The 16,438-nt window shown below is 39.5% G+C and overlaps 1 protein-coding gene across 1 annotated transcript; it reads right to left on the reverse strand.

Annotated features, from left to right (window-relative positions):
- Positions 1-8,384: 8,384 nt before the first annotated feature.
- Positions 8,385-12,940, reverse strand: LOC106335548 (ubiquitin carboxyl-terminal hydrolase 10). Its single transcript, XM_013774093.1, has 13 exons — positions 12,628-12,940; positions 12,279-12,473; positions 12,037-12,181; positions 11,880-11,939; positions 11,693-11,791; positions 11,113-11,487; positions 10,876-11,016; positions 10,604-10,774; positions 10,264-10,521; positions 10,023-10,177; positions 9,394-9,927; positions 9,045-9,315; positions 8,385-8,950 (listed from the first exon to the last, which is right to left on the reverse strand). The coding sequence occupies exons 1-13, from the start codon at positions 12,780-12,782 to the stop codon at positions 8,789-8,791; spliced, it is 2,721 nt and encodes a 906-aa protein (XP_013629547.1). The 5' UTR covers positions 12,783-12,940; the 3' UTR covers positions 8,385-8,788.
- Between the last annotated feature and the right edge of the window lie 3,498 nt (positions 12,941-16,438).

Consider the following 16,438-nt stretch of genomic DNA (forward strand, 5'->3'; position numbering starts at 1 on the left):
TTAATCAATTGTAGCAACTGCGGTATCCGGCTGCAATAACAGACAGAGATGGTTATGTACTGTTGAGAAAAGAAAAAGGTAATGTACTGTTGTGATCGCTCCTTGAAAATAGGGAACAGAGATTTCGGATCAGTACGATTAAACAAACAACAGGCGAATACCTTTGTAGCCTCCACTAGGATTAGAAGCTTACGTTACTAAGCTCCACTAGGTTTTGCAGAGCTTTCTATAGATTCACGATGCCTCCGCCTTAATCAATTGTAGCAACTGCGGTATCCGGCTGCAATAACAGACAGAGATGGTTATGTACTGTTGAGAAAAGAAAAAGGTAATGTACTGTTGTGATCGCTCCTTGAAAATAGGGAACAGAGATTTCGGATCAGTACGATTAAACAAACAACAGGCGAATACCTTTGTAGCCTCCACTAGGATTAGAAGCTTACGTTACTAAGCTCGGTAATTAATCTGCTGGTTTCTCCTCTATATAACAAGATATATTATTTATGATTCTTTCGATGTGGGACATAGATCGTTCGTTATATTTTTTTTTAAAAAAAAAATCGATTTCTGCACCTTATGTTATTTGAGGAGAAACCATCTGGCCTTCTCTTATGTCATGTGATAAGGGATTTGTTTTGAAACTGTGTGTTGTTGAAGTGATTAGTAGTAAAAGGGGTAAAGATTGTTGGTTGATTCTACTTTTATCTGTAACCCAGCATTGCAGTTATTCTGCTAGTAAGCTTGTATGAGTTTAGTAGTATATGTGTAGTGTGATCGAAGAGGCTATTTAGCAACTACTAAGAGTTATTTTGCAACTTTAAGTAGACTTGGTTTTGAATCTCGTAACAGGATTTTTAGTTCTCTCTTATGTGATTAGGGAACTGCTTTGAAACTGTGTGGCTGCCAACTAACATATATTCAGAAGTTGTGTCACATATTTGATAATTATTTATTTCTTAAAATGATGAGGTTTCGCTTTGTATTGTTTTTTTCTTGGTGTCATATTGAAGACACCAAGATCAGTCTTTATGTTAAGATTCTCAACGATCAACTTCGAGCAATATTCCTCCCCTTCTTTTCCCTTGATTCTCAACGATCAACTTCTGGTTTAAGCCTTCATCGAAGTTCTCTTTGACTTTTGACCGTTTATGAGACCGCTAATTCCCACACTGGAGAAAGAAAATGGAGAAGGTTTGGAAGCTTAAACCAAGATAGACACAATGTAGTACAATATAAACCCTTTTTGGCAACATATTTTGTTTCTGCAGAAGATGGTTATCATCATATTGCTCTTCTTACGTAGCTTAAAATTTGATTCTCATTCAGTGAGAGCGTAAGATTTTAGATCTTGACCTAACATCAATGGACATTGACAAATCGCAACAAACAAGAGAGGTGGCTCTAGAGTCTACACTTCAGGCTTTGAAAGTAAGGCAAGGGTCCAAGAGAGTTTGAGTTATGGAAAGAAGTTAAAGACTAATAATATGTACCAACATGCTCAGTAGTTAAAGGCAATGAAGTACTGATTTCTGAACTTCAGTATTTGATGAGAGCTATGCAACAAGAGCAGTAGACACTTGATGGAAGCAGGGCCGTGCCTGATTTTTTTTTGTGCAACAGAATAATTTTCATTAAAAAGGCTACTGAGGATAAGGTTTAAGGATACAATGGTGGAGCGTTGGGCTTTTGCGAGCCCGTCAGCTAGGCCATTCGCAGCCCGTGGAATGAAATTAAAACAACAGAAAGAGAAAGGCGAATCTGAAGAGAAAGCTAAAGAGTCGATATCCGACAGAATACCGAAGAGATCCATCGTCTATTTCCTCTGTGATATTGCTTGGTGGAGAATTAGTTGGCATTCGACTAATGCTCCTTAAACTTATTAGTCGGCACCTGATATTTGCCAGACTAGAAGCAAGAAAAAAAATTGCCCCTTAAACTTATTGTAAAATTAAATAGCATAAACAACATTAGTCGGCATTCTAACCCAGGACCGCCTGAGGGTTTGATTTAAATATCAGCTACTTGCACCATCTCAGCTACATAATCTAATCAAAATTTGGCCCCAAAAATATTTTTATAGTGACCGGGCCCTGAAGCAAATGCTTGACGGGTTGTATCCAGGCCTGACCCTGGATGGAAGTGTGATAGAGAATAGAAGTATTTTGTTCTCTAACCTATTGACTAACCGCCCAACCACCCTCTCTTGATCTCAAATCGAGAGTCAAGCCAATACAATTCCTAAACAGAATAGGCCTAAGCCAAAACTTCCATGAATCCTTTCTAACTATGGGTCCTCTTATATATACTAAGGCCCAGTAACCATTTGTTCAATCAACTCTAACCGCCACTCTCCCCAGCTAATGCCAGCTCATCCTCATTCTGATCCTCGTCTTTCTTCTCGTCACTCTTTTTATCTCTTCTCTTCCTCGTGTATACGCACCAAGGCATATCAATACCCCCCTCGTCGAGCTTCAGCTTGTCCTCAAGTGAAAATGAAGGAAACTGCTGTTTAAGTTCACCCACTCGCAACCATGAAGACTCATGATCCGGAAGATGCTTCCACTTTACTAACACCTCCAAATATCCATTCTCATCGTATCTCCTATCTAAAACTTCATCAGGTTCAATCAGTAAATCATCTGAACCTGAAAGCGTAGGAGGTAACGGAGTCACATCCACAGAAGCTCCAACCACTGGTTTTAGCTGAGAGATATGAAACACAGGGTGAATTTTTGAATTCTCAGGCAGCTCCAAGCGATACGCAACCTTGCCTATCCTTGCAATCACTAAAAAAGGTCCATAATATCTCGCTGCCAGCTTTTGAAATAATCTGCGACTCACTGACTGTTGCCTGTACGGTCGGAGCTTCAGATAAACTTTTTCTCCCACCTGAAACTCCAACTCTCTCCTGTGTTTATCCGCATTACTCTTCATAATCGCTTGAGCACGCAATAGATTTTGTTTGATAGAAGACATCACCAACTCACGCTCCTTTAACATCGCATCCAACTAAAAGTTTTGTGTAGCGCCATCCTCATAAGCCAACAACGTAGGGGGATCACGGCCATATACCAGCTTGAATGGTGTACACTTCAGCGCTGTATGATACGATGTATTGTACCACAACTCTGCCCATGCCAAATACTGCGACCAATTCTTTGGATGAGTAGAAGCGAAACAACGAAGATACGTCTCAACACACCGGTTCAACACTTCTGTCTGACCATCTGTTTGAGGATGAAAGGCCGTGCTGAAACGCAATCTGGTGCCGGACAAACGAAAACACTCCTTCCAAAACTTGCTCAAAAAAATCTTGTACCTGTCCGAGATAATTGATTTCGGAAATCCATGTAATCTCACCACTTCTTTCACAAACTTCTGCGCAACATCCACCGCTGTAAAAGGGTGTTTCAAAGTTATGAAATGGCCATACTTACTCAACCTATCCACCACCACCAAGATCACATTCACACCTTGTGAAACCGGTAATCCTTCTACAAAATCCATTGCAATGTCCTCCCAAATGCGAACCGGTAACTCAATTGGTTGTAACAGCCCTGCTGGCGATAGCGTCGAATACTTGTGAGTTTGACACACAGCACAAGCCGCCACGTACTCTTGGATTCGCTTTCTCATCTTCGGCCAATAAAACAACGCCTTTACTCTCTGTAATGTTCTCAAAACCCCCGCATGACCTCCCATCACCGTGTCATGACATTCTTGTAAGATCAATGGAATCTGTACTGAGGAGGTGGGGATCACCAGTTTCTGTTTGTAAAAAAGCCTCCCGTTGACCAAAGAGAACCCATGCTTAACCGTCTGACCAGTTTGCAACTTATTCCTGATCACCTGAATCTCCTCATTCTCCTCAATTTCTCTATATAAATCCTGTAGCTGTAGCGTCACAGGAACAGTCATTGCTAGCAACAATAACCCTGCTTCACCCTCCACTGAATGATCTATCCTAGACAATCCATCCGCCACTTTGTTCTCACTGCCCACTTTGTATTCAATGTCAAACTCGTAACCCAAAATCCTTGTTAGCCAACGCTGATAGTCCAACGTGATTTCCCTCTGCTCCAACAGATACTTCAGACTCTGCTGATCAGTACGTACCACAAAACGCCTTCCCAACAAGTAATGACGCCATTTCTGTATGGCCATCACTATTGCCATCAGTTCCCGCTCATAAATTGGTTTCTGTTGCTCCCTCGCCGTCAACCCATGACTGAAGAAAGCTATAGGATGATTATTTTGCATCAAGACGGCACCTAACCCAAAACCAGAAGCATCTGACTCTACGACGAATAGTTGAGTGAAGTCTGGAAGAGCCAGCACGGGTGCTGTGATCATTGCAGTTTTCAACTTCTCAAACGCTTGTTGTGGTAGCACACCCCACTCAAACTGATCCTTCTTCAACAGCTCAGTCAAAGGTTTAGCAAGGCACCCATAATATATCACAAAACGTCTGTAATACCCTGTCAACCCTAAAAACCCTCGCAACTGTTTCACTAGCCTCGGTATTGGCCAATTTTTAACCGCTGCTATCTTCTTCTCATCTGTCGAAACTCCATCTTTACTGATCACATGACCCAAGTATTCGACGCTATTTTGAGCAAATGAACATTTTTTTCTATTAGCAAAGAGCTTATGTTTCGCAAACTCATCCAACACTCTGCTGACATGCTCAATATGCTCCTCCATATTCCTGCTGTAGATCAATATATCATCGAAAAACACAAGAACAAATTTTCGCAAGAATGGGCGAAAAACATCATTCATCACTGCCTGGAAGGTTGCCGGGGCATTGGTGAGCCCAAACGGCATTACCAAGAACTCGAAATGACTGTCATGAGTTCTGAACGCTGTTTTAGCAATATCCTCCTCCCGCATTCGTATCTGATGATACCCGGACCTCAAATCAAGCTTCGTAAAGATAGTTGCGCCATGAAGTTCATCCAATAACTGATCTATGATCGGAATAGGGTACTTGTCCTGTATCGTAGCTTTGTTCAGAGCCCTATAATCCACACAAAAGCGGTGTGAATTATCCTTTTTCTTCACCAGTAAAACCGAACTAGATAAAGGACTGTGGCTCGGCCTGATTAACCCTTCTACCAACATCTCCTTTACCAATTTCTCCATCACTTCCTTATGAGCATGCGGGTATCGATACGGTCTCACAATGATCGGCTTCGTACCCTCCTTTAATACAATAGCATGCTCATTACCACGAACTGGAGGTAAGCCAGTTGGTTTTTGAAAAACCGCATCATATGTCAACAACATCTCCGCCATTTCCGGTGGAATTACTTCTTCTGCTCCCTTACCCTTCTCCAAATTCTTAAACTCGATATCACAACCTCCGTTTTGAATGAGTAACTCTGGTAACAATGTTTTGAGTGACACGTTAGGAGCATGTAAAGATGGATCTCCTGTCAATTTCACTTGCCTTCCCTGATGACAGAAAGACCACTCATTCTTCTCCCAATCTACCGTACAAACTCCCAAAGTACGTAGCCACTGCACCCCCAAAATAACATCCACATTGCCAAGGTCCAAAACCACAAAGTCAGCCTGAAATGACATCGTTGGTAAGAACACCTGCACGTCTTGACAAATCCCCGAGCTGTGTACTGATAATCCTGTCCCTAACAACACTTCCCAGTTCGCATCATTCGTCGCCGTGAGCTTACACTGAGCCATTGTTGCTGGAGATATAAAATTGTGAGTGGCTCCACTGTCTACCATCACCACCACTCTATTCTTATTAATCGTTCCTCGAACCTTTGTAGTCGTAGGTGAGGAATTACCTAAAAAAGAATTTAAGGACAATTCCATCAACGTAGACTCTGAATGCTCTGATTCATCTTCCAACTCCACCAACGACTGATCCACTATCTCCATTTCAATTCCATTAATGACCGTGAGCACTTGTAAGGAACGGTTTGGACACCAATGTTGACGTGACCACTTGTCATCACAAGTAAAACAGAGTCCCAACCTCTTCTTCTCTGCGATTTGACTCTCTGTTAACTTCAACTGAGGTCGTTGCGCCTTCATACCACTGTTCTTATCAACCGGTGTCACTGTTGTAGCTGGTTTAAAAAAAGGTTGTCGCCAATGTTGTTTTGATTCCAAAGATCTCTCACGACAAACCATTTTATAAACCGCGCTGTCCTCCATCTGATAAGCGGTAGCAATCATATCAGGAAGATCTACAGGCTTGCACATATTCACCACTTCCCGCATCTCCGGAGTTAAACCATTCATGAAAATCCCTTCTCGCTGTGTATCAGTCAACCCGCTTACCTGAGCTGAAAGATCTTCAAACTTATGAATGTACTGAGCAATCTTCCCAGTTTGTTTCACCGCAAAGAATGGTTGGCTCGGATCACGCAACTTCTCTCTGCTGAACCTTGCTATCACTCTGCTTTTGAAATCTTGCCAGCTCGTGAAGTTGCTTCTCTGAACTTCACTACTAAACCAACTCAACACATCACCTGCAAGACTCACAGATACAATCTCCAACTTCTTCCTTTCATCATAACCTCCAATTCTAAAATATCTCTCAGCTAACGCAAACCAGCCATAAGCATCATCACCAGAGAACGAAGGCAGAGCCACACGTTTTAACAAACTATCTCTACTATCATTCCCTGTATTCCTCTCATGACCTTCCTCCATCCTAGAACTACGGCCAGGTTCCGAGATCAGATTGTTTACCTGATAGTTGGGATGACGGTACGGTGGAGGACTCAGATCTGTAACTTCCACCGTTTTTGAATCCTTTTTCGCGATCAGCTCACACAATCTCTCGAAATTAGAATCCATCTTCGCCTGCAAGTCGTCGTATCGCTCGATCGATTTCTTCTCCAGATCTTCGATCTTCGACATCGTCTTCTCTTCTGACGAACGAATCGCAGCTCGAAACTCACTGTTAGTCTCAAATTGCGCCGCCGTGTGATCGCGCAACGTCTTGGCCAGTGATTCTAGCGTAACCGGATCGTCGTCGCTCTGATTCCGTAACGCCTTCTTCATCTCGTCGTCGCGATTGTCTTCTCCAGAACGCTCAAAGCCGCACCAATTTGATAGAGAATAGAAGTATTTTATTCTCTAACAGCCCAACCACCCTCTCTTGATCTCAAATCGAGATTCAAGCCAATACAATTCTTAAGCAAAGTAGGCCTAAGCCAAAACTTCCATAATCCTCTATTAACTCTGGGTCCTCTTATATATACTAAGGCCCAATAACATTTGATGTAAACGAATCTAACCGCCACTCTCAACAGCTGATGCCAGCTCATCCTCTTTGTGATTCTCGTATTTCTTCTCGGCACTCTTCCTATCTCTTCTCTTCCTTGTATATACGCACAAAGGCATATCAAAGTGATATCTTAATTGCGTTGATGAGAGCTATGCAAGAGCAATAGACAGTTACATTGCATAGTAAACTATTATCAATGTTAATAAACTAAAGCAGCCCACATGAAAGATATGTTTGTTTAAGAACCCAGAGTGATTTACGCAATGCATGAAAAAAACTCGTTGAGAAAAGAAAAAGGTAATGTTCAATTGTGATCGCTCCGTAAGATATAGGGCTGATCAAACCCCGACACAGGCTCATTCCCGTCGGCTAGAGCTGTGCAGCATTACTAATCCTTAGTCTCTAACAGTACAATGCCTCTGTTTCTACTTACAGCTCGGATTAAGGATAGGTATAAACTCAACTCCCACGCGCAGTGTAAGAGAAATAGAGCCTCGGACCAGTACGCACCCCTTTCACCAACACGGTTAAACCAACAACAGTCTTATTACCTTTGAAAGCCTCCACTAGGATTACAAGCTTACGTTGCTAAGCTCGGGAACTGATCTGCTGTTTTCTCCTCTATATAAAAAAGATACTCCCTCCGTTTCATAATGTTTTAGAAGATTTTTGTTGTTTCAAAGTAGATGATGTTTTGATATTTTTATGTTATTTTTAATTTTATTGAAAACTGTGTAATCAATTAGATATTTTAGATATTTCTGTAATTGGTTGGATGATTTTTAAATTATATATTTTTAACCATTTTTTTAGAAAAAATTAAATTTCCTAATTTTGTGCACTAATAAATAACATCAATATATTGTGAAACGGATGGAGTATATTATTAATGTTTTTTACGATGTGGGACATAGATCGTTGGTTCTCTCTTTTTTTTAAATAGATCGATTTCTGCTCCTTATGTTATTTGAGACTAACCAGCTGGCCTTTCTAATTAAAGGGTTTCGTTCAGACAATTAACTTATACATTACCTTTAAAGCTTCCATATTAGAAGCTCATAGTATCAAGCTCACAGTGAGCGTTATTCATTGTCACATTTCTAGTGCTAATTTCAAATAATAAAAAAATTCCTCATAAGCGCATCAATATGATCTTCACAAGCTACAATGTAATATTTTCCAATGTAAACTTTGTAGTATTAAACAGATTCATTATGCGACCCGAAGAGATGCAGATCGTAGTATATTTGACAAAGGCTACTCCACAAACTCTTATATCTTAACATATCTAAATCTGGTCATCACTGCTTGGTTCCCTCTTCAAAAAATTACCCTTCAGCTTCGAGAAGATTCAAAAAGAATATTTCCGAACCTAAATCCCACCCCAGTTCCACAGAGATTTGCCATAATATCATAAAATCTGAAGCAGAACTCTTCAACCGAACCACCAGCTTGGAATTAAAAAAGGAATGCCAATGCATCTTTGAACCAATGCAGCCCATTATGTAAGTTGAGGCTTGACTAATCCATATCAGCCATCGACACCTCGGCTGACTGTGTCTCTGTTTTACTTCCAACTCTTCGGTAGAACAGAACATAGGCCGCTGAGTTTTTGATTTCAGATTCATTTACTGATGAAACGTGACTGTCGTCGAAGTGATGCCATTTGTTGTCATCAATCAACTGCAGGAACAGTGACACATATGCTTAGATAAATGACCCATCAAAAGTATTAGTAGAAAGCACAATAGATAGTGAGACCATTCAAGTCACCGACCTTGGCGTAGGCAGTGTAGTGGCCACCACCAAGTCCACCGTAATGGTTGCTCACTGCATACAGCTCATATAAGTAGGACTGGCCATTCTTGTTTTTCACGTACTTGCTCAAGTCAAGATCGTTTATTGGGAAGTCCACAAACGTTTCAATCTTGTTCTTGAGATACCTGCTATATGTGAACCGTTTTAAATGGAACACGAGAATATCTGGTAGCTTCCACAGGTCAAGCTTTTTGTTCGCTTGTCTGTGCTCTTTGCATCCCGGACAAAACCTGGTTCAAAATGGTGAGAAAGAAGGTCAGAGCTTAAATCTTCAAACGAAAATCACCAGTTCAAGCAACGAGCTATACCACATGTCATCTGGTCCCAAAGGCTCCTCTGCTAAGAAGGCTTCCAAGCACGAAAACAGAGATATCGCTTCTTGCCTTGTCTTTTTTGCAGAAAAACTTGTTTTATGAACTTCTGGAAGGTCACATAAGTAGCTGGAATCGTAATTTTCATGCTCATTCTCATTCCACTCGACTAAAACCCTTGTAACGATACCAGGTTTCAGCGAAGAATCAGACTTAAGTGGTTTGAAGTCCAAACCACGCTCATCTGTCAAAAATATCCTGAAGGATAACTCTCTATCACATGCATCCTCTATCTCAGTATCTGGGGATGATATACTTCCGGATGCTTCGACAGTATCAGCATCAGGAAGGTGGCCATTTTCTACACCGTTGTGAATCTTAGATGAGGCTTGAACCCTGTGTAGCGGGGACAGAAATCCAGAGATCACTGCATCGATGTCAGGTCCACTTAGTCGTTCTGTGTTGACGTAAGTGACAAAAGGAGTCCCAAAAAGCTTCACGTCTCTGCCTCTAACACTCTCCAGAACAGCCCTGTGGAAAATCCAAGAGTTATGACCCATCATCAAGCTGAGACCAATAAGAAAAAAGAAGAGTTCGTGAGTAGCAAATAAAACCAGCACGCTCACCTTTCCTGCCCTCCATGAAGGATTTCAAGTTTTGCTTTTCCAGATCCTTTCTGCATCTGCTTCATCCGATACGCCACAATATGCTCATCATCTTTTATCAAATTCAGCGACTCGAGGGGATTCTCAAAATATCTGAAGACCTTGTGGTCATAAATCTGAGAGGATAATGCCACACATTACTGAGGGAACTCAGCAAAACAAAAAAGATTGATATTAGAAAGCGACGCGTCAAGAGTCATACCTCTGCAAGTAAAAGGCTCTCATCATTGGTTAAGCAACAAGCAGTACCTAACGCAGTAATAAGATCTCTACATGATCCATATTTAGGTACTGTTACAGTGTATTGCATCGGAAGATGACTTCCATCGCAATAAAACAGCGTAACTGTTATTTGCCGCGTAAGTGTTGATGGCAAAGGTAAAGACAAGTACATGAAGGGGTCAAAAGTGATTGATATTTTTCCACAAACTGGACAAATCAGAGTTGACTTGTATTGTCCCTGGGAGAAAGAGAATAGAGCATAAGAAACGATCAGGACTCAGTAATATAAAGACAATGGAAGGAGCGTACGTGATACTTACTTGGCAGACGTTAACTATTACAGAATCATTCCGGGCCTTATGATAGTTCCAAAGCTCTTCAGCAACTTCATCATCTGGACGACTGTCAGAATCTTTAAGTTCAATGTATGGTTTTCGTTTCACCTTATTCAAATCTTCATGCAGCCCATCTAATAAGAAAGCAAGCAGTTCCTGAAACAATAATTTAATACATCACATATACAAAGAGAAAATCAAGAACAAATAATTTGACCAATTATGCACAATTGTACACATTAGAGAGAATGACTAACTTGAGAATCATGTTGATTGTAGCCACTAAACTGTGGAGCAAATCTAGCCAGTTTTGTCTTAAAAGAGCGCGGTGCAACTGCATTCCTTCCTGATGACCATAATTTCTTCAACAGTTCACCAAACGCGATAGCAAGCTCACCCTGGATAATTAAGTGTTGGAAATTATATTAAGAACGTCTGTGGAGATATACCTTCACATTAGGATTTAGAAATATCATTATCTATCAAACACTTACACACATTCCCAAAGGGTTGTCTCTATTTATGTCTTCACTGTAATCTTGCAAGAAGTATTCAATTATCGGAGGTGTGTGTGCCAAACACTGAAGAGCGCTGTTCATAAAGCAGGTGTTTCCCAAATTACTCAATCCTGCTAATCCTCCCCTCTCTCCTTTTCCAAGAATACTCAAAGAATCGCAGCCATCATCTTCAGAAGTGATTCTCGGAAAGAGACTAAACTTGGACGTGGTGGAATGACCATTAGATAAGGTCGGGCCACCAGCAATTGTAACAAGCGATCTTGAAGGTTCCAGAGGTACCAGAGCTAGCTCATTTCCTGCCGAGCTCATAGCATATTGAGATGACGAGGACCCATCAACTTCAAGAAGAATCTGCATAGGATGCACCAGTCAATGTTGAACATATATAAGCGAGTTATAAGTGAAGGGAGCAGCACATTATCCAACGAGTTCCTCTCAACAAATTCGTCAGGGAAGATTCTAGACAATGGCCTAAATCAATATATGACAAACTATACCGTACAGGACAAATATTTGTCATATAATAAGTGTAGCAGACAATTCTCTAGATACTTACATCTTGGTCCATGTGAAGGCTAGACTCTTCAAGACTCTTGTTAGATGAAGGATCCAATAGTTGGCCTTTCCTCTTACCAAAGTAATCCCAGATGCGAGCCTGCTCATACATATGTCAATGTGAGGAAAAGAACACATCTCCATACGAAACAATTATATTACAGAAATGAAACACTTCAAACACACACCTTTTCTTGTGATACCTCAGTCATAGCACAAACCTTGTCATAAAGCTCCTTTATAGAGGCCTGAAACACAGCAACAGAAAAGAACCAAAATGGGGCCTAATAAATGAAAAAGCAAAGAGTCTTTGTCTATACATAAAGTAAGGGGGGGCGTCAATACCTGTTTGCCCAACCGTATTGCAGTGATACTATCATCTCTTGCATCAGTCAACAAAAGGCAGAGTGGGTAAACCTCAACACTATAACTCCTAGTGTAAAACCCTTGGCAGATCAGCTTCCTTGGTATTGGAGGACCTCCGCTATACCTGAAAGAAAGAAAGAAAACATATTTTACCAGCAATAGGAGAAGGAACTTTGTCCCATGAACAAAACACAAATTAATTAATTAGAAGAAACAGTCACCATTCAGCAAGTCTATTCCAAACTTGTTGCGGAACAAGAACGTAGTGTTCCCCTTCCACGAGCAACCTGCGAAGCTGTGGATCATCACTAGTGTCCTCGATAATATCACTGTTTTCAATGGGGCCAGGCCTGGGAGATTCACATCCGCCGTTTGTTGTTGGTTGCTCAACATACTTCTCCCACCTTGTGTACCACCTGCACTAACACACAAACGTTATCTTTATTACATGCATCCTAATTCCAGATCTAACATAATAAACACAAACAGGATCTACACAGATTTGAGTTACATTAACAATCAAATCAAATCAATCAATCAGAGGGAATGATTCCAACGAAGGAGGGAGACCTTTTGGAGATGACGAAGTACAAGTTCCCTTCCTTGAGATTATCCTCCGACTCGGTGGTGAGCTCCGAGACGATGCGTCGCTCTTCCTCCGGAGTAGAGGGGAAATCGCAGACGGCGTTTTCAACCATGAAATCTGTCGAGTTCGCGATCGTCATGTTTCGATCCAATGACGATCAAGATCCCACCAAACTCTTGAAGACGAAGATGCTAGATTTCGAACGAGATCCGATGAAACAGAGAGGAAAAAACAAAACAAATAATGATTTCTTTCTTTTTTTCTTCCTGACGACAAAAGGTATTGTGAATCAAAAGAAAGAAGAGAGAACTACTTTTGTTGGATTCCACGATACCCGCTTTTATTTATTTATTTATTTATTTAATAATCTTCTTTTTTTCTAAATGACGCAATTAGCATGAATTAAACCACCTCTAACAATTGAACACTTATTCTATGACTCGTTTTCGACTAGAAACCCCAAGTTAAATGAGACACAAGTACCGACACATTCTTCGGTCAACATCTGATTTTATTGATATGCTGCACAATGGTATAATTAATGTTGGTATAAAAACACGATTTTTGTGGCTTAACTATTACTATTAATTTTTTGTAGCTTAATTATATTTTCAGTTCTATATGTAGTGTTAATAATAATTGGTATTGGACTTGCAAGCAAGCCTCTTCTATGCTGCACAAGTTAGCTCGGACTGCAAGCAAGCCTCATGCTGCAGTGACTACGGCCGATATCACAACTTGAAAACTTTGAAGCAGATCCGGATTTAGAAAAAGTCTAGTGAAATGATGGGTTATTGGTTCCCAAAATGTTCGGAAGTTATACAAATAGACATATAGATTTCATACCCCAAAAAATAATTCTTAAAGTTATTAATCAACGTTTATAATCCTTTTTTTATAATCCTAAAGAATTCAGATCCGGTCCTGATTAGAATAGTCTTGAATCCATAGATAATCTTGTAGTTGTATGGTTATCTTCAAGAACATCTTGGTTCCAATGATGTCGGATATCGATTCTTTGAGCGAGGATGGAAGGTTGGATTATTTTCTATGTGAATAGCACTTTATTTATCATGTAGCATAATGTACTTGTATTGTTAAACTCCTAGCTCAAGCAAAGAGTTATTCATCCATAACATCTAGTTGCTGCGATTTACTATGCTTCATTTGGGGATAAAGAAACACACCTTTGTAGCTTTAATTGCCAGGAAACAGTTCTCCATGCAAAGGTAATCACAAATTCTAAAATTAATTTTCTTAAATCTTTATCACCAGCACAATTTGCATCGGTGTAAACGTTCAACTCAAGTTTCTCATTGCCAATAGGACACATCTTCGTTGTGCCTCGTAGCTAGCATATGCTCTATTTAACTGCTTTCCAATGCTTTTTTCTGGGTTGGTTAGAAAACGACTTAACTGCTTAGGCAATGTCGGGCCTGGTGCACAACATAGTATTCATCAGATGTGAAGGGAATGAAATCTGTGCATACTCAAGCTTATTACAGCTTTTGAAGTTGCTTTCATCGCCATGGTTGATCATTCAGTGAGAGATCTCCGCTTTATTTCCCTTCGACATTTGTTATCTCCCCATCACTCCTTCAGCTCTTTTATACCTTTCATTGCTGTTCATATTAATGTTGTTCTTCTGTCTAGTTTATTTTTGCTGCTATGTAGTAAGTAGTAAGTAGTAAGTAGTTTTTTTCCGCAGCATTGTAAAGCAAAACGTAGCTAGTATAAATTTTAACATTTGCATCGAAAAATATATTATCTCAACTCAAGTCTTTTAAATTACTTACTACCTAGTAAACAAATTGAGAAATTTTGGTGATGGTAACAAATTACTTTCCAAAGACAATACAAAAGGAAAAAGATTCGGTACTTCGGTAGTTGGTAGGGAAACCAAAAGTGTCAAATACGATTCGATCTCCGGAAAATAATACTACAGGACAAGAGTTTGGTAGCTTTGAGCAGATAGAATAATAATTAGGCATTATAATTTTCAATACTACTATAAACTAAAGTAATACTCTTATTCAACTTCCTCTTCATACATAACCACCGAGCATATATTAACGTTTCTCATTGGTTTGGATAAACCATTTACAAGTCAATAATAATATTATAACATAAACTTTGATATAACTTGAACTGAAAATTAGCATGCGGTATTCGGATTCTTCATTCACAAAGGATTATCTAACTAAACGAGCTATGTTTTAGATATATAGTTTTTGTTTTTGTTGGCATAATAAAAATATTCTAACTAAAAGAGATAAACTGATTAGTTTATAACTTAATACTAGTATTTTAACTTATTTCTCTATCTAATTTTGCATCGAACTAATATGTTCTTACTACTTGAAACATAATTTGGAAACTAAACTTCAAATTATGAAATGTAACTAGGATGACATTCTAATTAGTCAATTAACCAGTGTTCGTATATGCATTGCCATCGCTATCTATTCTTGTAGTTCCAAGAAAAAGAAACATAAATGAGCTTTAACATACTTTAGAGCTGTATGGAATCGCTAAAAGCTGACGATAGAAGTGGTAACTTGCCTTAACACAACCGTACGGATGTGGTGGGGAAGTGGTTTTTGCCTTCACGATAATTTCTATTAGTACTATTTACTTCGCTGTAAGAAAGATGAATAATTAAGGGAAAATTGTTTTTTTTTAGCAAAAAAAAATGGTAACTATGTCTTTTTAGACTAATCTCTATTATTTTATGTTTCATTAGACTAATTTTTTTCAAAATGGCAGTAATGCCCTTAAAATTGTAATTTTTTAAATAAAATATATAATGAATTCGATCATGCGGGACTGATCAATCCAAATTTAGAAGGTCCAACGGATCAATCGATCCTAATCATTATGCAGAACAAAAAAAAATGCGGAGTATATACTGATCGACCTGGTCCATTTCACTCGATCGGCGAAGGTCGATTTATATAGATCGACCTAGGCCTGGGCGTTCGGGTCTTCGGGTCGGGTTCGGGCCGGTTCCTTTCGGGTCCGGATCTTTTCGGGTCTTAAATATTTAGACCTAATATGTATTTAGAAATTTTCGGTTCGGGTTCAGGTCGGTTCTTCTCGGGTCCGGATCGGTTCGGGTCTATAATTAAAATACCCATAAAATATCTGTAATTTTTCGGGTCCGGGTCGAGTTCGGGTATTTAGGATCTGAAAAGAACATGATATACCCAATTCCATCAACTTTAGTTGAATATTTGTCATATATATCTAAAATTTTACAAAACAACTTAAATGAAACTATTAATAATTAAAATAAAACATTTTAAAACTCTAAATTTTACATTTTAAAGCTTTATATTACTTTAAAAATGTTAAAAAATAATAACAAATGTTGTTAACAAAAGATATTTCAACTAAATCATAAAATAATATATATAAAATAGAACACAAAAGCATCATAGTTTTAGATATACATGTTTTTAAGTCGGGTACAAATCGGTTCTTATCGGGTCGGGTCTATTCGGGTCGGTTCTTTTCGGGTCCGGGTCTATTCGGGTCGGTTCCTTTTCGGTTCCGGTTCTTTTGGGTAAAAAAAATTTAGACCCACCAGGTACTTGTAAATTTTCGGTCCGGTTCCGGATCGGGTATTTTTGGGTTGGTTCTGGTTAGGGTCTTCGGGTCCAGGTTAAAATGCCCAGGCCTAGATTGACCGATCTCTCAATACGGATCGATCGATCTCGTGCCCAGGAAAGTATCCCAAATCGATTTTTTGGTTTTCTTCGATTATATCTGGATTGATTCCCACTTGATTTGAAC

The sequence above is a fragment of the Brassica oleracea genome, chromosome C3, assembly GCF_000695525.1.
Source record: "Brassica oleracea var. oleracea cultivar TO1000 chromosome C3, BOL, whole genome shotgun sequence".
Lineage (NCBI taxonomy): Eukaryota > Viridiplantae > Streptophyta > Magnoliopsida > Brassicales > Brassicaceae > Brassica > Brassica oleracea.

Bases quoted from the DNA above. Each gene is read 5' to 3' on its own strand.
- LOC106335548 (XM_013774093.1), bottom strand. From the start codon at position 12,782: ATGACGATCGCGAACTCGACAGATTTCATGGTTGAAAACGCCGTCTGC. The intron at 10,775-10,875 runs GTTAGTCATTCT...TTATTGTTTCAG, and splicing joins ACAATCAACATGATTCTCAA to GAACTGCTTGCTTTCTTATT. The intron at 9,316-9,393 runs GTATAGCTCGTT...ATTTTGAACCAG, and splicing joins TTGGGACCAGATGACATGTG to GTTTTGTCCGGGATGCAAAG.